At 45.2% G+C, this 24504-nt stretch overlaps 1 protein-coding gene across 6 annotated transcripts in view; it reads right to left on the bottom strand.

The window, feature by feature from the left end:
• Positions 1-5821: 5821 nt before the first annotated feature.
• Positions 5822-24504, bottom strand: part of meis2a (Meis homeobox 2a) — an 87458-nt gene continuing 68775 nt past the window's right edge. For 3 of the 6 annotated variants that reach the window (XM_010878696.3, XM_034297265.1, XM_010878698.4), the window contains 3 exons: positions 13148-13206; positions 11250-11360; positions 5822-7617 (listed from right to left, as the gene is read on the bottom strand). In XM_010878696.3, the coding sequence (XP_010876998.2) occupies positions 7328-7617; positions 11250-11360; positions 13148-13206 (460 nt within the window). In that variant the 3' untranslated portion in view covers positions 5822-7327. Of the gene's footprint in view, positions 7618-10672; positions 10773-11249; positions 11361-13147; positions 13207-24504 lie in introns of all 6 variants that reach the window. The other 3 variants (XM_010878701.4, XM_010878702.4, XM_010878700.4) reach the window with 3 other exon arrangements.

Raw genomic sequence — 24504 nt, 5'->3', positions numbered from 1 at the left:
GGGATCACTGCTGTGTGACTTAAGCCATGCTGCTTACTCTTGCTCCTGACAGTCCTGAGCAGGGGTGGCTCATTGCTTGGTTTGGTTATGATGTTGGAAACCTTAATAAAGGAAGGAAAGGGTTAGCCTACGCACCAAAAAGACACGTCTTGGTACAGGTCCCCAGAGCCCACATATTGACCCTGAAATCCATTTTTATTGATTATAACATCAATGGTTCACCTAATACATGCATAAGGAGGTATATACCCGTGAGTAAATAGATGTTAAGAGTCTTTAGGGGTCACCTATATACAGGGTCGTCTTGGCTGTGTATGCTGAGACTTCTGATAAACGGTATTGACCATCATTTTGCTCATTTTTATTTATGCACACCTAATAATGTGAATGTCTCAAAATTCGTTTCATAAAATGTCATGCTAACCAAGGAGAAATATGTGAGGTCGGTGTAAATGAAAGAACCCGAAATGAAAAATAAATCGTCAATCATGGGTCGATGTGATTTATAGGCGGTTTGATTTTTTTGATAATGGTAAAATACAAAAGCAAGCACCTCATTTTGACTAGGATGTTGCAAATATCAACACTTAATATAGTAAAATTTAAAAAATACTACTAGGAATTTCCCAATTTTTTTAGTATTTTCGATATACACTAATTTATAGCTTCAAAATAGTAAGCGAACCAAATCTTATCAAATGCATATGTAGCGATGAGGGAGAAGGAAAAGGCATCTCAGTGCATTCCAAGCATGAACACATTATTCTCTCTTCCAGAAGGGGTCGCCATGATGTTGGAGCACAGTGCCCATGGGTCCGCTTGTACTCAGTAAAGATGAGGGGAAGAATCTCTCTCTCTCTCTTTCTGCTCTCTGCCCTCCCTCCGTGATTCTCTATCAGTCTGTCCTTCTCTCTTCATCCCCTCGCTCTCTCCACTGCCTCACTCTTCCGCCCTTCCTTTTGCAGCGCCTTTCCATTGCCAGAACCTTTCTGTTATTTACAGTTCTCGTGAAATGTCTCACTTGCTGCCCTAAGCTCCCTGCAAGTTGAAAAAAAAGAATTGTTCAAATAAGCGTAGGAATTTAACATAAATGCAAGTTAGATATACAACGATGAATTATCAACATTTCTGCGCCTGTTAGTTCCGCCGAATGAGGCAAGATTTATTTGCAGAATATTGAAGTCCTCGAGCTATGAAGCGTGATTATTTCAGTGAGAAACTGGTCAAATGTTGACACCCTTTAAGCCCTTATAACACTCAGCATTGGGGAAAGCAAACTAATGAGGAAATATCAGATCGTCCAGCCTGAGGGTGGCTTAATTAAATCTTAACTGATATAAATATAAAGGCTCCAACTGTACCTCGCGGCTTGACTATTTTCTTTATTGCGCTTTATTTATTCTCCACTCACACGCGCACGTCCTCTTCCATTTTTCCAAAGCCGGGACAAGGCTGACCATTGCACTGCAGTTTTCTGTGGCCGATTCTGCCCCCTTTAGCTATGTGATTTAACTAATTAGAAATGTAACATCATTACGTTTTAAGGGAGAAGATGAGAATAGAGAGCAAAACCTGTCACTCATTTTAAAAAAAGAGATGCAGCACTGGAGTGTAAAGAAATCGGCTTTAATTCAAAAAAGCGACCAAGCGCAAAAAGTCCTCAACATTAGTCTGCATTAATTTGATTTTCCCCTGAAACAGAAATCTCCAGCGTTCGTTCTATGCTTTACTACGACATAATGTTAATGCAAGTTTCCACTTAGATTATTAACAGCCGTATTGCTTAAGTATTTATTATTTATCCTGCGTGCAGTGGCATGCAGATTGTGGTACTATGGCGGCGAAGACCTGACTGTATGATGCATCTCAATAGGCTACTCATATCTTGTCAATTATTTTATGATAGTCATCCATTTAGTTCACGATTGTTTATTTTTATTAATTGTTTATGTAATTTTACAATTTCATGCACATTTTAAACAAACACTTAGCATATTATTATTATAGTTATTAAACGAACTTAAAGGTCTATCAATGTTTTTACTACCGTATAGTGTGGTAAGGGCGAGAAATTATTTAGGCAACATGTAGGACTATTTCTAAAAAGAAATGCCGTTTAAGTATATAGGGTGTTTTCTTTTGGTTGCTGCAGGCACTCTTTGAATAAATATAAATAATTTTAGTCGGATTCTGCAATAAAAAATATAATAAATAGATTGGTTGGAGTTGTCTTCCGTAAACGCGTTTATCAAGGGTACATGAGAATTGGCTTTAAGAACTACGGAGAATTATGAGTAAGAGCTAGCAACATTCCTGCAGGGGTTAAGTTGTTGACAATTAAAACACAGAGATATACACACGCAGACAGATATGGTTTGGCTTATTATGCTTATAAACACACGAGTTTTTAAACACATCCCTTTTTCTTCATTCACATCCTCAAAGTTTGCATTAGGGCTATACATTGAAAGTAAAAGTAAACATAGGCTCTTGACGAACATAAACTGTACGCTGCACTGTGAAACAGATTCTCTGGGGCCACTACAGTATTCTGTTTTTCAGCCGAATTTTCTTTTTTTCTATCTGCAGTTGGGAAATGTTTAGTAGCTTAGGTTATTACATAGCCCAGCCTAAACAAAGCATCCTAGACCCACGAAAAATTTAGAATACGCATCTCTGAGATCGTATAAAACACGTGTTTTCCATCCTCATTCATCAAAACAGCAGAGGCGATTGAACTATCCCCACAAAGTCAAATCAAGGCACAGCAACGTAAAGTATTGCCCATGTCGTCTTATCTCCAATGCTCCTTACGTCAAAGTGAAGTTTGTTTCCAATTCTACCTCAACTAGATACTCTGTCCCTATTCCCCTCTAAACCAGTTTTATCAAACAAAACAACAAGCCTCCCCTGGCCTCCACAATCCTTTTCGGTGTGCTATAGGCTAATAAACCATTTTCCCCGTGCTTTATTGATCAGTCAGTCCGAGCTAATGTAATTATCCTCATCAATAGGGGACTGCAGGGAGAATCATTATGCGGTTGACATTGATAAATGATCACCGAAATGCGGCCTTTTCTCCAGGGGACCCCCGCCTCTGACCCGCTCACATACACAACGTAGTCATAGAAACACCTTATGGCAAAACCAGAGAAAACTGCTGAAATGTTAAAAAAAGGAGGGCAACACACAAAAAACGAAAATGAAACACAGAAGATAAAAACCCGCCCTAAATAAAATCTGTTCCCAAGCAAAGCCAGGGAGACCAGCTGCAATGCGAGGGACGCACGAAGCCTCACCACTCACGCGCACACCGCCAATGCAGCATTTCCAAAGAAGAAAGCATAAAAACATCGAGCAAACTTAGGTGTAGCTTGACGCACAACTTATTTTAAAATAACGTGGCTTATTATTGGGAGTAACCCCACTTTGTTCACATTAGCCATTGTAACTGTAGGCTACCCTGTTTCTTCAGACTCACCCCAAAGCGCCTAAAGCTCAACCCAAAGCCCGAGCCAGTGTTGCAGATCGAATAACCTACTTTGCCAGGTGCTCTAGAAGATCCGATATTATCATGTAGGGCTTTATTAACATGTTGCCTGTGTACACACAACCAGCCACGGCGTCGTGTTCTGCAGGGTATTGTGGACATTTAATATCGTTGTTTGGGGAGAGGAGATGGAAGGGAGTGGGAAGGAAGGCCGGGTGGTGTTGTGTTGTGCAGAACAGTGAAGGGGGAATATTCCTTATTTTATTCCTGCAGCAGTACCCGAACTAGCTTTGACAGGGAGGAGATGAAGGGGCGGAGTTGTTTAGCTCGGCTGGATCATCCATCATTCCTGTCACACCGAATCGGCAAAGGGAAGCAGCAGAGGCAATCTACCTTCTGTCTCCTCGAAAAGGGAGAAAGGGAAAACGGAGAAAAAAAACGATTAATATTAAAATCCCCCCACCCTCCACCACACCGCCGCCACCACCACTACCATCCACAATAATCCAGCCGTTTTTTATCTTTTAGATCATCTCCAGAAAAAAACTGAGAGCTCTTCCTTCCGTTTAATACACATATAGGCTGATAAAACAGTTTATAACAATTTAAACAATTTAAATAATGCATCATCAAATGCACTGCGAACGCGGATAAAAATACGTTTGTCTAACCTTGCAAAGCGAAGACAAGTTAAGCCCATATCAAAATAGTGTGCATCGTCTATTTGCTTTATCATTTTGTATTTGGTTTGTGTTTTAATATAAACATTTTTTTATTTTAAAAATACTCAAGCACCATTTATACTTACGCAATCTATTTTTTAAATAAAGGCTGATGTGCATGTTTTACTCTGCACACTTGATTGAAAGAAATATTATGGCCAAAATAATTAAATGTTATATACTATATATGCCTTATATATATGATACTGTATCTTATCAGAAACGTTTTAAAAAAGATATAGGAGCAAATATTATTTAGCAGATTTAAAATCGCACACGAGGGAATTTGTGTTTTGGCTTCAAGATCCCTGCTATGACGCCTTTAAATGTTTTAATTTGCAATAAAAGTGAACATAATTAACAGCAAAATGTTCCGATCTCCACCAGCTCTATGCTTGGTTTGAAGCAACAACCCAACATCATAAATCACCTAAATGCTACAATTTTAGGGCGAGTAGGGGATTTAAAACGGAAAAGCCCATAAGCCATAGTTCTCTTATACAGTCTATTTAAACGACCTAATACTACATGCATACATGTAGTCACCTTCGAATAACTCAGAATGTAAGACACTTAATTTCTATAATAAAAAATAACATTATTTACATCATTTTCATTCACACTAATATTTACGGTTTCTCTTTTTGAAAAAAATAAACACAAAGCATAGGCCTATGTTTTACAATAGTACTATGGACAGTGTAGAAATAAGCCAAGTCATTACAACACTTTTGGAGTTAGAGCCCATATCTGAAGGGCGGAAAGATTTCATCCTGCGAGTCGGAGAGATTGTCATTTCTGGTTTAAGGCTACGACTTCTATGGCCGCGGGCAAACACTGGCAAAGAGATATCAAAAGAATGTCAGTGAACCCGTGGGCGTGTCGGGTTACGCCGGCAGAGGCCGCTGTAAAACGGCGGAAATATCAACTTGCAGCACATGTAGGCTGATGCTCTTGTTCTCAGTTGAAAACGGCTGCATCGCAAGGGAAGGGACAAATGCATTGTTTGAAATTAACGAAGAAACTAAGTCGTTATGTTCAACTGTATCTAAGTTGATTATCTGTTTAAATCTAATCTAAAATGGCACGTAAATAAACTCAACATGTCTTTACAACTCAATTTCCACTAATATGACAACGAAAAACAAAAAGCCCATGACAAATGTGTGAATCTGACAAAAGCAAACCATTGCAAATGTAATAAAAAAAGATTTACAATTAATATTAAATAAATAACTTGGTTGGTTCCGACAGGGCGGCAGGTTGACTTGCGAAAAACCAGAAATCTAATTTTGTTTCAATCCCTTGGGGGTTATGTAACCAATGGTTGCGGACATTTCTTAGAATTAACAATTCAGCTTTGTAGGAACTAATATTTATAGAGGGTTTTAGGCAAACTTTTCCGTCAAAACCATGACCATGATAACGTTGCAATAATAAATAATAATATGAATATAAAATACAATATGAACATTAATAATAATACAATTCAGAATACCACATATTATAATTAATATTCATATTATTATAATATACAAATTATAATAAAATATATACCAATGACTAAATAGTTATGTTTGTAACACACAGCACACAAAAATCTAACAAAAATCAAAAATGAAATATTTATTACAGCATTTGTGACTGAACACCTTTTAAACATTACGTCACAGTCCTCATACAAGTATTTAATGTATTTTTGACAAAGCTTAAGGGAGACGGCATTTTATCATCTAGTGAGGAACACGTGCTGAAAAAGGAAGGAATTCATGGACATACAATATCAATGCCACAGCAGATCTGAAACTAGCAAAAACATTCTTTTTCAATTGAGGTAAACACATAGAATATCTAACATGAAACAATTAATAGACTGAACTCTGTACGAAGTTTGTTACAATATTCTCTTAGCTTTTCCCAAAGCTTTGAGTTCATAATTTAAGTTCTTTTTTCTTCTTTTTTTAAGTTTTAGGTTTTTTGGTGCATCAACCGTCAATTGCTTCTCCCAGTGCCAAAGAATCCACCATTGTGTCATTATTGTCCATATGGCAAGTTTGTTGATCCAGAGGCTAAGAAGCAGAGTAGGATGCTGATTTTCCACTATTAAGCTTCCTTCAATATGCTCTGTCAATAAGAGTCCAGGATACAAAAAAATAAAATTATAATAATATAAAACCAACACAATCCAGTGCTTGGGCAATTCAAACTAAGAACCTTTTTATATACCTAAAGGGCAACATTCATTCATGAACCAAAAAAGGGGCATGAAATATGTTCAAACGGAATCTTCTGGAGAGATCAGGTGTCATTTAGCAGCCTTTTCCCATCATGCCCTGTTTTATATGGGGTACAGAGGCTGTTCTGCCTGTCGCTGTATTTGGGAGCGAATGGGCGTCCGTTTTTGAGATGTTCCATCTTTTCTTTTGTTATAGTGCTGCTGCTGCGCTGAGACAGTTCCTCCTCCAGAAAGGAGCACACACAGTGTGAGAGAAAGGGCTAACCTTTTATTCTAGAACTAGCTCAGGAAACATAAATTGAGTGATCAACGAAAAAAATGCACAAGTTTTAACTTAGTTTCTATACTTTTTATACTACAGTAGTTAGAACTCTTGGAGTCTTTTTGTCTTTTATTTAGTTTTTTCTCTCAATCTTCCAGACTGATTTTGTATGAAAATTAGTTGAACGCGTCACTGGAGAGAGAGTCTGTACTGTGTGTATGCGTGTCTTAAGTGCACGCGTGTCTGTGGTTGCGCGTGTGTCCTCGTCGAAATACCTTTTGTTAATCTTTAACAAAAGCCCAAGACTTTACAAAGTGTTCTTGTCAGCTTGGTCCTCCGTTTGGATGTAAGTAACAAAATTGACAAGTAAAAAAAAAAAGAAGAAAAAAATCATCACAGCTCATCTGGAATTCCATTTTTAATGTCTAATTCTGGTCAAAAGGGTTCGCGCTTTTATTCTGAAAAACCGTCTCAAAATAACTTTCTTGTAGCGTTGTTGTGGTTGTTTATGTTTTTTTTCTCGTAGTAGCTGCTGCTGTTGGTGATGTCGTCGTGGTAGCAACGTTCCCTTATACTATTGGGCGTGGATGTCCAGGCCTTGTCCTCCATCGCTTGGGTCAATGGGGGTCAGCAAGGGGGGGGCTCTGTGCAGACATGGTGATTCCTGGGTGAGAGGGGGGTCCTCCGTGCATTAGCATGGCAGGGTGGTGCTGAGGGTGATGGTAGTGGTGCTGAGGGTGATGGTGTGGATGGTGGGGGCCGGGTAGATAGTGGTGGAGAGGGGTTCCGTGTCGATGCTGGGATGGGTGAGGGGTCATCTGATGAGTGGGGTTGTAACTTGGCGGGGCCATGCTCATGTCCATAGGACCACTCTGAGGTACATACTCCCCCAGCATGCCTTGCAGACCTGAGAGAGAAGGGGGGGGGGGGTTAAAAACAAGCACTGACTCGAATGGAAAAAGTGAAAACATTTCATCCTACTCCATTCCCTGCATTACCACGACTTTGACATGAAACAATAAATAATGTATCCATTGTGTAATGTGGACTCATCGTGTGGTGTAAAGGTGAAGAAAAAAACCAACAACACACTTGCTGCAAACTGAGATTTCATGTGCCCCAAACATCATACGCTACCTCAGACATTCGGATTTGACAAGCTGAAAAAGCTATTGTATCACTCTTTTACATGACGGAGGGTCAGATTCCTGGTCAGGTTGAAAAGTGATCTCCAAACATCCACACACCGTTGTCTTGGAGGATGAGTGGAGAAGCCAGCAGCAATATTGACGTTAGCAGCGCTAATACTTCTACAGGCAGAGCAGTCAATTCCCCCGTTGAATGTAGTGACAAACCGAATAGAGGCCTTTTCTCTCGGGGATACGCTACTGTGAACATATTTGATTTAAAAACCCTTAAAGAAGTTATTAAATAATTTAGAGCTCAGTTAACTATCACAACACGCCAGTCTAAGAGTAGCATAAAGGCTTTGCATTTTCCTCTCCAATAAGAGGCCCTTTCAAACAAAACAAAGTGCTCCTCTTAAGAGCACAATGAAAACAACAGCACGAGAGAGACGCAACAGAGTGATAAAAGTAGTGAGGAATAGAAGGAGAGAAAGAAAGTAAACCGAGTGGGGGGAAAGAGATGGGGGGACAGGCGGAGGGAGGAATATGCTGATGGGATACACCTTGGTATGGAGAGTGGGGCCCTGGGTCGACGTGCGGGGACCGCAGTGGAGGAGACAGAGGCTGGTCAGTGGTGCCTCTGTTTAGTTGTTCAGGGGGTCTTTGTTGTCAACAGAGGGGAGGTTAGGTGGTGGATGACGTTTTTTTGGCAGGAGGCCCAGGGCCTGGGACTGGAGTATGGGAACAGACCTGGCCCAGAGTGATGGACCCTGGGGAGAGAGGAGGCAGGTCTGGGGCATTCTGGAGCTGGTGCCGACGGGGCCTGGTTTGGCCGCTTTGTAACATGAATCCCGGGGGTATCAACCCTTCTGACGAGAGAGGGGCTGGCCGGGAGGGGCTGGGGGGGGTGTATGGGGGGGTTCGCTGCAAGGTCACCAGGCGTGCTCGCTATCCACATTCCTCCACCTTGGTACAATGCAATTAAGAAATTACACAGGCGGCGAGGGGAGAGGGGAAAAGGAGGAGCGAGAAAAGGGACAGCAGATGCCGCGATGAACGAGCGATTCCGATAGGAAGAAAGCTTGAGTGGGTGGAGCTGGGCCAGAGGATGAGCCGAGGTGGGCCCTCACCTCCATATAACCTGAGAGGACTATGTTAAAAGACCTGGCAGATGTTTTTGACACTGTAAGCTGGTAATCTCCAGTCTTGTAAGCTGTAGTCATTCTGTTAAGTAGATATGTGCCCCCCCCTCCCCCTCCTTTATTAACTGGAGTGGTAAAGTCTGAAGACTTTAATGGTGACCGGTGAGACCGGCCCCTCTATTCCCCATCCCTGCTCTGCCTGTTCTGTTCTGGCAGAGCAGGCCTGCTCAATGGCTGGCGATAATTAAGTACCAAAAATACCATATTGTGTGGCGGTGTAATCAAATCAAGAGAGGATAATATTCCTCTGTATTAAGCTATTAATGTAATTGGTCATGAAGCATAAAATATGTTATGTAATTAAATAGTCTCAAAATTATATAGCCTATATTAAGAATTAGCCAAGCTGAGCAAATGTTGTCTCTATGTGGCTGTTTTAGGGAACATTGCTTCCAGAAGGGTTTTTCCCCCCCTTTCCTGACGCCATTAGCAAAGACAGGAGGCGATGAGGAGAGAGAGTGAACACATTCTGGAATGGGCTCAGTCTATGGAAGGGTTGTGGTGACCCTTTGTAATATCCAGACTCCATTTACATATAAAGGGTTCTTTTAATCAATGTAAGTGTTATTATATTGTGCCTCATTGGGCAAAGGAGTTTAGGTGTTAAATAAAATCTCCTCTGCCCGGCCGCCTTTGGGATGCGATACGTCTTGATTTCTCAAATGTCAGCACTGTGGTGCTGGCGGAATGGTCAGGCTTAATCAGACAGCGGCCATATAGAGAGAGAGAGAGAGGAGGAGAGATAGAGCGAGAGATCTTCTCTTTTATAACTCAGCCGTTCTTAATGTCTTCAGTCCTTTAAATGTCTCTCTTTGTCTCGGTGTCTCATGTTGGGGTAGTCAATGGCCCCTCCAGTAAAAAAAAATAATCAAAACACGGCCCCCGCTGTCGCGCCCCTAGTCGCCAGGCGCACCCCCCCAACCCCCCCCCCCCCCACAGTGAAGGATCGGCCGTGTCACCCACGGCCCGTATATCTCGCCCAGGGACCGTAATGTACTGCAGGGCTCCCGTCTTTGCATATAAGATAATTTGGGCATCAATCGTTCCCCAGACAGATTTATGTCACTCTGAGGACAGTTTCACTTCTCCTTCTTTATCGCTTCACTGGAGCCTGCTTAATTTCTCCTCGTCAGACCCTGCCCCTGGAGATGTTATTTTTCCCTAAAAGTCCAACATTTGCATTGGCTGTCGGAGATGGGGAGAACGATGGGCCTGTTGTGATAAATAAATGCGCGGCATGGGTACATGCCACACTAGCTAGCAGGGGTTGTTGGTCGGGGTGGTTGTTTTTCTGTTGTCTGGGCTGGCGCCACAAGTCTCTCTCTCTCTCACTCTCTCACTCTCTCTCACTCTTCCTTCCAGTGACAGTAAGGATAAAGCCTCATGACATGGCGGCACACCACAGTATTCCCAGGCTACCATTCATCCTCCAGTAGCTAGTTAGCCCCCTAGCCCCCCCCCCCTTAGCCGTCTTCTGCCCTTAAAGCATCGTGCTACACCGACTGCACTCAAGGTTGCTTGGGTGGGAACGAGAAGGGGACTGCGGTAGGGTAACGGAGGTCTGAGGAGAAAACCCACAAGCCTGGGTTAGAAAAGGAAAGCCAAGGAAAACATGAAGTCCTGTTATACTTACTTCCCCCTTGTTCTTTGTGTTTCGCTTTACAAGACGGATGGTTACATGTAGTGCCATTGCCCATCCATGCCCATATTCATCCCCATTCCACTCATAGGCCCTACGAGAGGAGAAACACGTCGGGGGAGAAAAAAGGTCAGCAGAAAGTCAAAGGTCGAATCACTGACAGGTCAAAGCAGACAGACACCCTGGTAGGAGGAAGCATTGGTTAAGTCTGAAGAGGAAAAAAACAAAACAAAACACGGTTAGATAGCGTGAGTGCCCGCAACCCCCCCGCCCGTTCCCTCCAAAGATCTGAGTGTTGTTTTATATCCGAGTGAAAGAAAAGACAAGCAGGCGGGTAGCAGGCAAAGGGCGATGACCAGGGGAGTTGCGGAGGAAAGGAAGGTGGGTCGAGGGGAAAGGGTGGGGGGGTTCGGCTCGGCGGTGCCGTCGTGTAAGGTGACGTGTGCCAGGAGACACGTGCGCCTCACGCTGTCAGTGCTTTGGTAGTCGCACGGTAACAGGTCACTTTGGTTATTATCCACATACACAGAACAGAGGACGGTAAACAGTATGGGGGGGGGGGGGGCTTTACCAGCTGGCCGGATCCCCATGTGTTGCTGGCCGTCCAGCACAAAGCTGCCCATGGGCTGGCCCTCCGGACTGTAGGCCGCTCCTTGACTCACTGAAGGATCAAGAAGAAAACCTGATTGTAGTCAAAACGTGGACACGAAGGGGGGGGGAGAAAGAGAAGACACACCACACAATCAGCGCATTGTCCCAGCTCCTGTCCAAACATACTGCAATACACTGTGCCTCTGATGACTGACGCATGACACGCGCACACACACACACACACACACACACAAGCTTTCTCTCTCTTTCTCTCACGCACACTAACATTAGAGAACAGAAGAGATAATGCATTGTTCTCTAACCGAGAAAAGAAAGCATGCCATTAGATGAGACCAGGACGTTCTCTGTCAAGACCAGTGATAGACACAATATGGGCCATCTGGGATTCAAACCGCATCCCATCGTTGCCAAGATTTATTTGTGATGTGATTTGTGATTTTTTTCCAGTGACTTGTCCAGATTACAGAAGATGAAACAATTGATTAGGATTTACGCGATAGAATAATAGCATGATATGATCAGAATAACAACACCGCCTGCATTAGTAATCAAATTAGGCCATATTGTACTATTATTAGCCCTATTAAGTAAGAGCCTTGTGGAGTCTGTAGAAAAAAAGCATATTCCCGGACTAAACAGCCTAATCCGGACTAATCTGTAAACCCTGGAGATTAGGGGGAGCTGTTAGTCATGCTGTCTTTGGAGAGATTGCAGATTGCCACACTGAATACAGGCTCTCCATCTCTTTCTCATCTCCCTCTATCTATAAAATATTCCTAACAAACCGCAGTAATTGTACTGGGAGTCATTGAGATTTGGAAAGCTGCGTCTCATTTTAATAATTGCTTAACTTCATTTGCACAATCTCCTCCCCAATCTTTGGGGCTCTCTCTAGACTCGGAGCGTGCTAATCAACAAAAAGCTTCTTTTTTTTTTTTCTCTCTCAAGGACAAATGACTTGTTTTTTTTTTCTTCTTAGTAATGTCACAGTCGATGCAGCCTGGGGTGGCTACATAAATTCCTGTGCGGATTCTTTGCTCGATTTCGGAGCGGCATGTTTACGACTCAATCTTTCACTGCTTTTTGTCGGCTGACCGTGGCAGATATGGAAAATCAATGCCTGATCAATTTACAATACGGACCCTTCCTTAATCCTTTCTGGAGGAATGAAAGTCCCGCCCTGTGAAGGGTGTTCAACCAGGAATCAGAGATCAATGGATCATATAAAACTCCTTCTCATCCGTTAGGTTGTTTTTCATGACCAGAATGAGTTACATCGGCCACAATTACTAAATGAAATGATGATGTTTATTACAATGGCGTGTATCGGACCCCTGATAATTCAAATATAGGCTAAGTGAATACAAAGCTGTAACAGCCAGAGGACTGACGCTTGAGGGAATTCGGTGAGTTAAAAAACACAAAGTAGATACAAATTGAAACCCTCCCCTCTTCTTTCCCATACACCTATCCCCTCAAGTCTGAGAAGGAGAGACTGAAACATCCAGCCTTAAAGAATGAGAACTGAAAATGCTCCAAGCATTCCTGCAGCTTCTCTTGTGCCCAATTAGTAATTCACAGAAAGAGAATGTGTTGCTAAAGCACCTCTCAGGGTTAGATTGGGATATCACCAATTATAGTCAACCAGCTAATGGGTAATGCCACCAACACACACTTCCTGAATGTGTGTGCGTGTGTATGTGCGTGCTTGTGCACGTGTGCGTGGGTTGTATCTGAGGATTCTCTCGTAATAATCCAGGCTTGAGGCATAATGTGTTTGCCATTGGATTTGGAAGTGTTCTTGGGGGGCTTCTGGGAGGAGGACAGGAGATACAGCATAGTAGATTATTCCTTTACCTGCTCGATTTGACTGGTCAATCATGGGCTGTACTATTCTTCTCCTGGCGTTAATGAACCTGGGTAGAGGTGAGAAGAAAAAAAGAAAAGCACACTTTAAATCACCCAGCATTTACCAATAGGATCACAGCATTTACCAAAAGGATCACAGCATTTACCAAAAGGATCACAGCATTTACCAATAGGATCACAGCATTTACCAATAGGATCACAGCATTTACCAAAAAGGATCACAGCATTTACCAATAGGATCACAGCATTTACCAATAGGATCACAGCATTTACCAATAGGATCACAAATATTCATCAGAAACCATAGCCGATACTGCATTACCCATCACAGCACAGACTGAGCCACAACAAAGGGCCGATTGTGAGCAGACCTGGGAACCAGCAAGGTTTTATTTTAATGTCCTATAAGGATCTACTCCCCTTGTTTTAAAATGCTTTTGATTACATTTGGTTGCTATGGAGACACTGGTGACATTCTACAGGCATTAAGTGTGCATGTGGGTGCTGTGGTGAGGGCTAGTGTCAAGGCACCGAGCTACTGTCTCACACACACACACACACACACACACACACCCTGTAAACATGTTATTCCGAGCGTGTCATCACTCATTAGACAATCAAAATAATGAACAAGTTTGCAGGGGCAACACACAAACAGTTCCTTTCATTTGCCCAGCCCCCAACCTTTCCCTGTCTCTCCCTCTCTCTCTCTCCCTCCCTCCCTCCACCTCCCTCCCTCGTTGGGGGTCGTGCTCCCCGTCCAGCTGTCTGTAAATGAGGACCATGCATGGCCACTATAGTCTTTCACGAGGCATTGTTATGTCAGCAAGCCCATCAATTAGGCTGTGTGAAGTTTTATCACCACCACAGAGGCGAATAAGTGCAGTTCCACAAAGACTCCCCTCCGCCCTCCTCCCTCCCCCTCCCCCCGTAAAGACCGAGGGGTCATCCGGAGGTGACTGCCAGCGAGGGGCAACCTCTTAAAATCTCAAACGAGACGCGAGGACCCAGAGCCGCGACGAAGATGAGCTGATTATTCCACCGCGGACCGGCCATATTAGAGCCGTGTCGTCGGGGGGAACGCCTTTTGATCTCGGCCTGATCCCGCTCTCTCTCCCAGTCCTCGTCCCTTCTCTCCATCCTCCCTCACCCCCCCCCCCCGTCTCACATGGTAAAAGGCTAAGAAGGGCGTCACAGGTACCCACATGTGGTTGATATTAGAGGGGGTTTTGAAATTGTCGTAGGGTTATTCCGGCACAGAGCCCTATTTGGCGGGGAGGGGGGGATAGGTAACGTCGTGGGAGCGCAGCGAGGGGAGCGCTACGGGACCGGTCATTAGATGGAAAAGGGAAGGTTCTGGAACCAATTTGATTCCCTAATCCCCCCGTGAACTCCTGATACCTGCCCTTACCTTCTCCTATTAACTTAAACGCCCCTAATCTGCTGCTCAAAGTGACATTAAATGGACGAAGCGGCCAGTTGGGAAAAGAGACGGAGACGCGCTCATTTGTCCAAGGTGCACCCGGAGTCCAGGTATGGGCTGGGCTTAGCCGCCGGCTTCAGAAATACCTGTTTAAAATGTTTTGTGGCTGAAACACTGCAAGCTGGAGGTACCTTAAGAAATATCTCTGGTCGTTCATTGGCTGTCCTCCACATCATTATGCCTGCCATGCCGTACCCAGGACAGACTTCCAGCATCAAAACCAGCTGAGCAGCTCAACAAAGCAGACATTCCAGCTATAGCTCTCTCTCTCTCTCTCTCTCTCTCTCTCTCGCTCTCTCTCTCTCTCTCTCTCTCTCTCTCTCTCTCTCTCTCTCTCTCTCTCTCTCTCTCTCTCTCTCTCTCTCTCTCTCTCTCTCTATCTCTCTCTCTCTCTCTCTGGGCAGGCTCAAAGTGCAAGGTCTGCCAAAAATATATGTCCAGCGTTCTCTTTTTTTTTTTTACTCTCTCCCAAGGCACCATACAGGGGTTGGAAATTCTAACCATGTGTATTCGTACCTATTCTGGGACATAACCATAAACACGTAATATCAGGAATGTCCTGTGCAGGTGATATGTATTCCCACAGTGGACCGGCGAGGGGAGGCCTGTAGGAATAGGTAAGAGCACATGAAGCAGTGTGTGTGAGTTACTGATCTGTTTCAAACCTGTTTCTACGTCTTATCCAGCGACATGAACCGCAGGCCGTCAGTGTCAGTGTGTGCAGGAATGGTTTCGGGTCAGGGTTGGGCTGTCTACACCTGACCGGTTTGCCTTCTCCTTGGCGCAGACCCTAACAAACTTCAATATGTGAATGTTGAAATGTTTTCTGCAGAGATCGACCCTCGCTCATCGCTGCAGACCAGCCAAACTCACACCCACTGACAACTCCCCCCCCGTTGTGTTAGTGTGTTTGGGAGGGGGTGGGGGGGTGGGGGGGGGTAGGCCTCTTGCTGCCCCCAGAGCGACTTCTATCAGTTTGAGTAAAGCCAATTGAGATTATCAGAGCCAGGTCTGATAACAGCGTTTTGTCTCCTCCCATGAGCTGTTAATGGTGTGTGCTCAGAACCACAACCAACACCAGAGGGACTCCTCCAGAGATAGGGGAGGGATTGTGGGACGGACAGCAGGTGGGGATGGAGGGATTTGTGTGTGTAGATGCAGCTTCACTACACAGCCTTTACACAAGCATAAACCTCCATCCATGTTTTAGTTTTTACATATGGTGGTCACCCTCAACATGGCCTCACTTTAGCACACACAAACACACCGAAGGGCTGTCACCAGAAATCCCGGGCCTCCTTAAAAGATATGTGCCTTGGCCCCCTCACTTAGATGACATTGATATTATTACAATCAGTGGGCCCTGCCAAGCCATGGGCCCTTGAATCATATCCACCTTTCCCGGCGTCAGATACGGCCCTGCACACACACACACACACACACACACACAGTGGCTCTTGGCATGGGAACTCACTGCTGTCTTCAAACAAACAATTAAAGACAAGGTTAGGGGGTGGCGGTGAGGTCATTTCTGTGGATACGGCTCAGAATGTGTACATTACCCTGAGAGAGAGTGACGGAGAGACAGCCTGTTTAATGTGTTTTAGTTGTCCACTCTGAGAAACATTAAACAAGTCTGAAAAAAGGTTCCCATCACGCCTAATTCACAATGAATATAGCCTTCTGTGAGTGTGTGTTAATGTGCGCCCGATCATGCCCATATCCAGTACGGATGTGTGTGTGTGAGCCGGTGTGTCTCCAGTGAATGTAGCCTATTGTGCGCGTGTGTTTGCACATTCTTTACAGTGTCATGAGAATGGGCCTCTGCTTGCAAATACACTCCTTCGACCGGCGCGTTTTCAAGAGTGTATCGCTTTCAAAAGAAAAGCCCACGGATACGTGGATTCACCGCGGCTCCGGACGCTGTCCAGTACGTGGGCTTTGCGGCTGAGCACAATAACAGCAGCCATGTGAGTGGTGTTGGACGGAGGGATGCCATTTGACCCCTGGCTTTCCACAGAGCTCAATAAACAATCTCCAGTTGCTAATATCAGCTCAGTCAAACAGTGGGGAGCCACCACGAAAAGCACACGTTTATGTGTAAAATATACCTAGCTTGTTGGCACACTACGCTACACTAACACCAGTCATGTCCTGAGAGAGAAAGAGAGCGTTTGCCGTTAGTCAGAGGAGTGCTTTTTCTGTTCCGTAACAATGGCTGCTGACCTGTTAGACGGCTAGAGAGAGTTTCACCTACAGAAGACCTGAGCATCTGTACTATTCCGTTTCATCCCGTGATAGTGTCACGTGCTGTTGCAACACAGAGAACAGCTCTCAAAGAGAGACTGAGGAATGGGGGAATGGTGACTATGCTTTTTAATCACAGCAAACCAGTCCTGCCGCTCAATCTCTCAGGCTTGTCTCTCTTTTTTTTCTTGTTGTTGGTCTTTCTTCCCCTCCCTCCCCATCTCTGACTGTCAGATAGGCCTTGTTTCTGGTTAACTGACTCACCGCCACACCTGGTAACTCGCTCCTTTTGTCAGCATTCCTTCCCTGAGAAATCCTCATCTCGAACCACCCAGCCCTGGAGCACAGCCAAAAGAGAGTGAGAGAGCGAGAACCAACGAGCCAATCTAGGGGAGATATGAAGAAGCTCTACCAATGGGAAGCAGGGTCACTTGTTTGACATGTTTGTGATGAGAGAGAAAGAGAGACAGATCAAAAGGTCGAGACATACTACACGTGTATTTAAAAAAAGAACAGCGTCGTGACTACACATTCAACCTGTCTTGAGCTTGCAAAGAGAGGACGCTTTCAAACGATCACAGCACAGGAATAGTGAAAAGTTTGCTGCCTCCGTAGCTGACCTGAACCTGGCAGTCTGGATTGCCCATGCCAGAGTTAGGGGAGTGGGGGTTGGAATGAGTTTCCGTTTGCCAGTCAGATTCCTGGGTCCCTGCTTTTGCAAAAAGATTAGATGTGACACAATCTGAACTGGAACAAGCTTAAACTCAATCCCCCGATCATTGTTGGCCCACACTACTGTCCTCCGGTTTCTATTAAACCTTTGTGCTCCCATATATCCGCTTTCAGCGCCGAATTAAGATTTCAAACTCTGAGCGATTTAGTCACTATTTGTTGGATGAGAAAAAGAAGAAAAGTCAAAATAAACCGCTGATGCACTTTGACCTGGAAGTGTAAGCTGATTAACTTGGGAAGGTGTGTTTGATACGAAGCAAAGAAGGACCAATTAGCAGGCAGTCTGCTGGGTAGGCTGGGGTTCACAGAGCAGGTGTGGTGAAAATAAAGATCACCATCAGGTCACCTGGCATCCCATACTACAGCTACAGACTCACCATCAACCATCATACTACAGCTACAGACTCACTGTCAACCATCATACTACAGCTACAGACTCACCATCAACCATCATACTACAGCTACAGACTCACCGTCAACCATCATACTACAGCTACAGACTCACCATCAACCATCATACTACAGCTACAGACTCACTGTCAACCATCATACTACAGCTACAGACTCACCATCAACCATCATACTACAGCTACAGACTCACCGTCAACCATCATACTACAGCTACAGACTCACCATCAACCATCATACTACAGCTACAGACTCACCGTCAACCATCATCCTACAGCTACAGACTCACCATCAACCATCATACAACAGCTACAGACTCATCGTCAACCATCATACTACAGCTACAGACTCACCATCAACCATCATACAACAGCTACAGACTCACCGTCAACCATCATACTACAGCTACAGACTCACCATCAACAATCAAACGTTTTATTTTCAAAAGCCACTCAACAAAGTGGTAGGGAACAAGAGAATTAGAGGGGAAGGAGAGGAGCAAGAAAGCTATTCCTATCAGGGAGTCTCCCTCCTCTGTCCTTCCTTTAAGTTAAAACAGAAGTCCAGAGACATGAACTGTGCGGTCTTAACTCACCCTCACGTTTGATTTAGTGCAGATGCGAAACGTTGTGAAGCCGGGAACACTTTTTTGGCATGTCGGAGAGGCTGCAAGTGCCCACGTTCAGGGATGCCACTGTTTGCATAGTTTCTGCTCTCGCTCTCTCTCTCTCTTTCTCTCTCTCTCTCAAAAGGGAATAGTGTCACCTTAAACTTTACATTGACTTCCAGTGACTTGTTTTCTACTCGTGATGTCTTATAGTTTTTCTTTTATTCGTTTTGTAACCTTCCTCTCTACAAAATATGAGCTGCATTAGCATTTTGCTGTCATTTTGTCTCGATCAGCCATTTGTCTCCCTCTTCAACCCATGGAGTGGAGCTAGCACTCATTAAGAGTGGAGTGGAAAATCAGACAAAGAATTATATATTTGTTTTGCAAACTGACACGATTTAACGAGCAGCTAATTAAAATAAATCAATAGCACTGCGGCACTCTGTCTGTCTGTCTGTCTCTCTCTCTCTCTGTCTCTCTCTCTCTCTCTCTGTCTCTCTCTCTCTCTCTCTCTCTCTCTCTCTCTGTGGGGTGCAGAACTGGGTTGACTGACTGCAGTGTGAAGGATGTGACGCTTTACTTTGGCCGTGCCTATTATGTGAGTCCACATCAACTCTCTTTCTAGCTGAGTGATTAGCTATGAGCCATCAGATGATCTACAGCATATTAGGCTGAATGACCTCACTCCCTATGAAATGACATGTTATCAGGGAAGCCGCGTGAACAAGTTGTCCGGTGAAACTACTACTTCCTATACTACACACCCAAGCATCGTCACTATTCAACATCCCCCAAAACAACCCAGGGGGTCCGCCCCCCCCCACCGTCCAGTTTAGGGGAAGTATCACCTCCCCTGTAGGGGAGGTATGGTGGTCCTAGGGGGTAACAGTTTCGACCCCCGCACGTCGGGGTCAGGGCCGGACGGCCAGTCCCCAGCTGCCTACTGTCCGTCAAAAGCTCGTCCAGTGGGAGGGGCCACGGGGCCAGGAAGCCCACGGTTGTCGCCGTTTTGATCCGGCGAGCGGGAGCAGCTGATGCCCCCTCACGCAGCCACACATAGCCCTCCTCCCGTCTGTCTCTGCCCCGCGGCGCCAAACCCCGTTAAACCGCAGAGAAAACGGGGAAATGCGAAGAAAATATAACGGGGGGGGGGGGGGGTGCTCCGGGGGGAGGGCGCCCTCTCTTGTTTTCTCTCCCCCGCAACATCAACAAGCTCTGACAACTGCGCCAGGGGTTTTTCTTGGCCCGGCAGGGCCTCTCAGGCATCTTCTTTTTGACGCTTTGCACCCCCCTCCTCCTTTAAGAGATACGATAGTTATTGTTCAAATCAGCCCGGCTGAATGGAATGGACCGCGGCCAAGCCTGCCCCGGGCGTCAACACACCTGTATGAAAGGAGCCTTATTGTGGCAACCCGGTACCGCGGCTAACCTGCATCCAGCTCTACCAGTTTGTAGGCTGTGAAGGAGGGGGAAGAATGCACGCCCCTGTCTCCCTGTCTCCCTCTCTCTCTCTTCCCTCAGAAGGCGCCCTAATCTTTCCCCTCATTAATCCCCCTTTCTTCTCCAGGCAACCACCTTTGGTCTGGAATGTTTTTACTAGTGCTATTATTTTTGATTATCACCGGCAGAAAAGGGATTAGGCTGAGGAGTTGGTCCACAACCTCCAGTTGGCCCTCAGTCCATTTCTTCGTCTGTACTCTTCCTCCCCCACCCCCACCCCCCCAAAAAGACAACATCTTATTAACGTGCATAGGTGCACTAAAGGTATTTCCAACCCTGTCTGGGCCAACCTAGAGGCTCATGGGGAACGGCAGCTGCGTTTCGCCCCGTTTTGAAGTGCGCTTGAAAACATCCAGCGCATGTCAATATTGGGCTCCGTCGAGGCTCCGGGGGGCCGGCGTGTGACAGAGGTCTTCGGCGCTGGAAGGTAACTCTTTATTGCTCAAAAGGAGGCCCCTCACCTATGGGTTGGCTGGGGCCGGCGCGAAATAGCCCGGGCGTACGCTGGCGACGTGCGGTACGCGGATTGCCTCAAACAAATCTTGCAGGAGACGGTTCAGTATATATATCCTTCAGAAAGACGGGGTTAGGTTTGGTTTAACTGAATGGGTTTCCGTGTGGGTGTTTCCTTCAGCCCATGGGGTAGGTTGACCCCCCTCCCCCACCTTTCCTTTTCTTCTGACTAGAGTGTAGGTCAGAGCCCTGAAAGCACCTGGGGCCAGTCAACTGGCCTCTGTCATTCAATTCCAGCACAGCAACTGAGGGAAGACTGCAAAACGTCTCAATTATCTGTCTTTTATTGACTCCACAGAGAGATAGAATGAGAAAGAGAGAGTCCTGCACTGTCATTACGATGGTCCACACACACGCCCATACACACACACGCCCATACACACAGACGCACAAACACACACACATCACACGAGCCTCTCTCACAGACAAACGCACACACGCGCAGCTCGGAGACCCGGTTTCCCAAAATGAGTAGGTGTTGGCGAGGTCCCCCGGACCCGTTCTCAGTTCTGCTTTGGTTTCTCCTCCCAGTGGCCGGCGTGCTGGGGGCCCTTTGTGGGTGTCTGGGGGGAGTTCAGGTATAATCTCTGTTTTCCCGAACCCTCACCTCTAATCACAGGGAGCGACCGCGCGGCTCAGGCCCGTTTTCCCCTCTCATTCCGCCGCTCCTCTCTCCTCTCTTTCATTCCGCCCCTTTCGCTTTCTTCCCCCTCTCCCCTCAGTCGTTGAGAGAAAAAGATTCCACGACCCCCCCCAACCCCCTGCCACCGCCCACCCCCCATTGTCGCATATCAAACGGGGCGGCTTTGTGGATTACCAGGGGAAACCGACGATGACACGGCGGAGGCGTGAGATTTCAAACAAAATTGAGTGTCAATCGACTGCGATTGTCTAGGCAACCCGAATGTCTGCAGCTTGCCAGGCAGACAGGAAATAAGGCCAATGTATTTCCTTTGCTTCGTATCAACTGTCAATTCTCCCTCCCCGGGTTCGAGACTTGAATGGTCTCTCAAGTCTGGGCTGCATAAAAGAGCTTCTCCTGTTAGGGGATCCATACGCAACATGTTCATACACACATTCACACAAACACACACACACAGACAGGAATGCTTCCACACACAACTCCTGCTACTCTGATGCATGTTATAGAAACAGAACTGTCGTCAGGGTGTCCTCGTTTCACTTTTTTTCCTTTCTCCGTTCAAATGTTTTCTACAACTCCCTTGTATTCGTGAATTTAGGGCAGTGGAAATGCACAGAGGTTTCAGAAATTAGGAAGGGACACCTAAACCTGTCAGAATCCGTAGTGCTCCTTCTGCTCTGTGTGTCTGTCTATCTGTGTTTTGAGAATGTTGGAGCAATCTCCCATAGACAGTAAACTGTAATGTCATCATCTCCCCACCAATGTGCGTGTGTGTGTGTGTGTGTGCGCGCATCCGTGCGTGTGTGCATGTGTGTGTGGTGTGCATTGTATCTGTTAGCGGCTTTGAGAGCCCTCAGTCAAATATCACAGCCTCAACTCTGATTTCTCTCTTTAATAATTAATTTCACCCTCAATAACTAGAAACACACAATGGTCAAATGTGAACATCCCCTGAAGATCTCCTCTTGTGAACATTCCCTAAAGATTTCCTTTTGTGAACATCCCCTAAAGATTCCCTTTTGTGAACATCCCCTAAAAATCTCCTCTTGTGAACATCCCCTAAAGATCTCCTTTTGTGAACATCCCCTAAAGATCTCCTCTTGTGAACATCCCCTAAAGATCTCCTCTTGTGAACATTCCCTAAAGATTTCCTTTTGTGAACATCCCCTAAAAATCTCCTCTTGTGAACATCCCCTAAAGATCTCCTTTTGTGAACATCCCCTAAAGATCTCCTCTTGTGAACATCCCCTAAAGATCTCCTCTTGTGAACATCCCCTAGAGATCTCCTCTTCATTGCTGAAGTCTCAGAGAAAGGTTATGTCAATGCTCGCATCTCACTGTGGATCTTTCATACCTGATTAGGCCGAGTTTACAACCTCACAGACACAAAGAGCTCCATTCAATCCAACTCTGTAGCAGAATCACATATATTTATACATACATATGTATTATTTCTTTCTCATTATACAAATTGAATTATACTTTTGTCAGTGAGCGATCAATGGCTTCTACATTTCTGGTATTATATCTAGCAGTAAGTGCGGGCTAAATACTGCCCAGAGGAATCTAGAGACTTAAAGAGATATATAGAGGGAGAAAGCAGCTTTCTGCTGACACTGCAGATGAGCATGTAGAACAGAGAAGGGGCGATGGATGAAGAAAGCGAGTGGGAAGAGGGAGACAGAGAGAGAGAGAAAGAGCGAAAGCGCTGGCCCCAGAGGACCAGACAACCTGACAGAAACGATCTGATGTACGTAATTAGTTTATCTGTGGGTTGTGGCTGCGGTACGGGGAAGAGAGCTCATCCACGGGCTAACAGAGGTGCGTCGGAGGGTGTCAGAAGGCAGGGCAGGGGTGGGGGCGTGTGCGTGCGTGCTCGCGTGGGGGCGCCAAGGGTAAAGGTGACCAGGTGTGACAGAGCGGCCCTGGGGCAGTTGTGTTAGCGAGCCTGAGCGGACAGGAGATGAAGAGGAGGTCCTGCATTACCTGATCCATCTAAACCCAGTGAACCTTACAGCTATTCTGTCTGTGTCCAGGCATGCGCTCTCTCTCTCTCTCTCTCTCTCTCTCTCTCTCTCTCTCTCTCTCTCTCTCTCTCTCTCTCTCTCTCTCTCTCTCTCTCTCTCTCTCTCTCTCTCTCTCTCTCTCTCTCTCTCTCTCTCTCTCTCTCTCTCTCTCTCTCTCTCTCTCTCTCTCTCTCTCTCTCTCAAGCTGTCAGTCTTTTTTTTTCTTACCAAGTGTTCTCTCTCGCCAACCACACCCCCAACAACCTAAACATATATATTTTTACGTTCCAGTTCCTCATGTTTTTTTCAATAACTCTGTGCCAGTTGACATGTCACAGAGGACCCTATGAGTCAATAAAGGCCCTTGTTTGTTTCAACGAGCTTTGCCAGGTTTTGGCTTGTCATGGACCAGGTATCGATGGAAGATGTGATGAACGCCGCTCAGCGCAGGAGGACATTCTCTCTAGTGCTAGGGAACTGCATCCGAATCCATGTAACGTGTGTTCATTAGTAAGTTCTGGTGAGTGTGATGAGGAAGAAAGGTTCTTATATCTTCAGCCCCTCAGCTATATTCACTTATTCTGGCCCCAGACATTAATTCATCTCCATGCCTGTTCTAGGCACTTGAGATTGGCACAATCTTAGACAAAATGGTTATTTGGGATCCTGTACAAAATCTTTCGGGTCATTGGATGGGATTGAAGAACACTGAAAAATCTTGAGGGTTCTATGCCTCCCCAAGAGTGCATTGGGGATTTGCGCAAAACACCTGACAAAAGCTAAACCTGTCACAACAAGTTCTCCTGTAACTATCTCCTTTTTCGTATGTTTTAACTGTTTTACATTGATGTTAATGCAGTGTATGTATTTACATTGCTGCTGCATGATTTGTCTGGTCAATGAAATAGCTAGCTGGGTATCCGTCCCTCCATAAAATAATTATGGCAACCTGTTGTGCATAAAATAAATATTAGCTATAACGTGTTTAAGAAAACAAACTTAGCTTAAAAAGACATTCTGTACTGAACCTTTCTGAAAACTTCTATTCAAACTGTAAAATAAAAAAATGAATACATCAACCTGTATGTTGTCCTTTGAAAAAAGACAGATATGCCAACTGTATAAAGTTGTTTTGAAAATTGAGGACCATTTGCAAGCAATAGCTAGCTAGCTAACGAAAATGGAAAAAGCTAATGTTAGTAC

Source organism: Esox lucius, chromosome 15 (assembly GCF_011004845.1).
Source record: "Esox lucius isolate fEsoLuc1 chromosome 15, fEsoLuc1.pri, whole genome shotgun sequence".
NCBI classification, from domain to species: domain Eukaryota; kingdom Metazoa; phylum Chordata; class Actinopteri; order Esociformes; family Esocidae; genus Esox; species Esox lucius.
The sequence above is the reverse complement of the archived record's forward strand: the minus strand, read 5'-3'. Positions and strand labels throughout refer to the sequence as shown.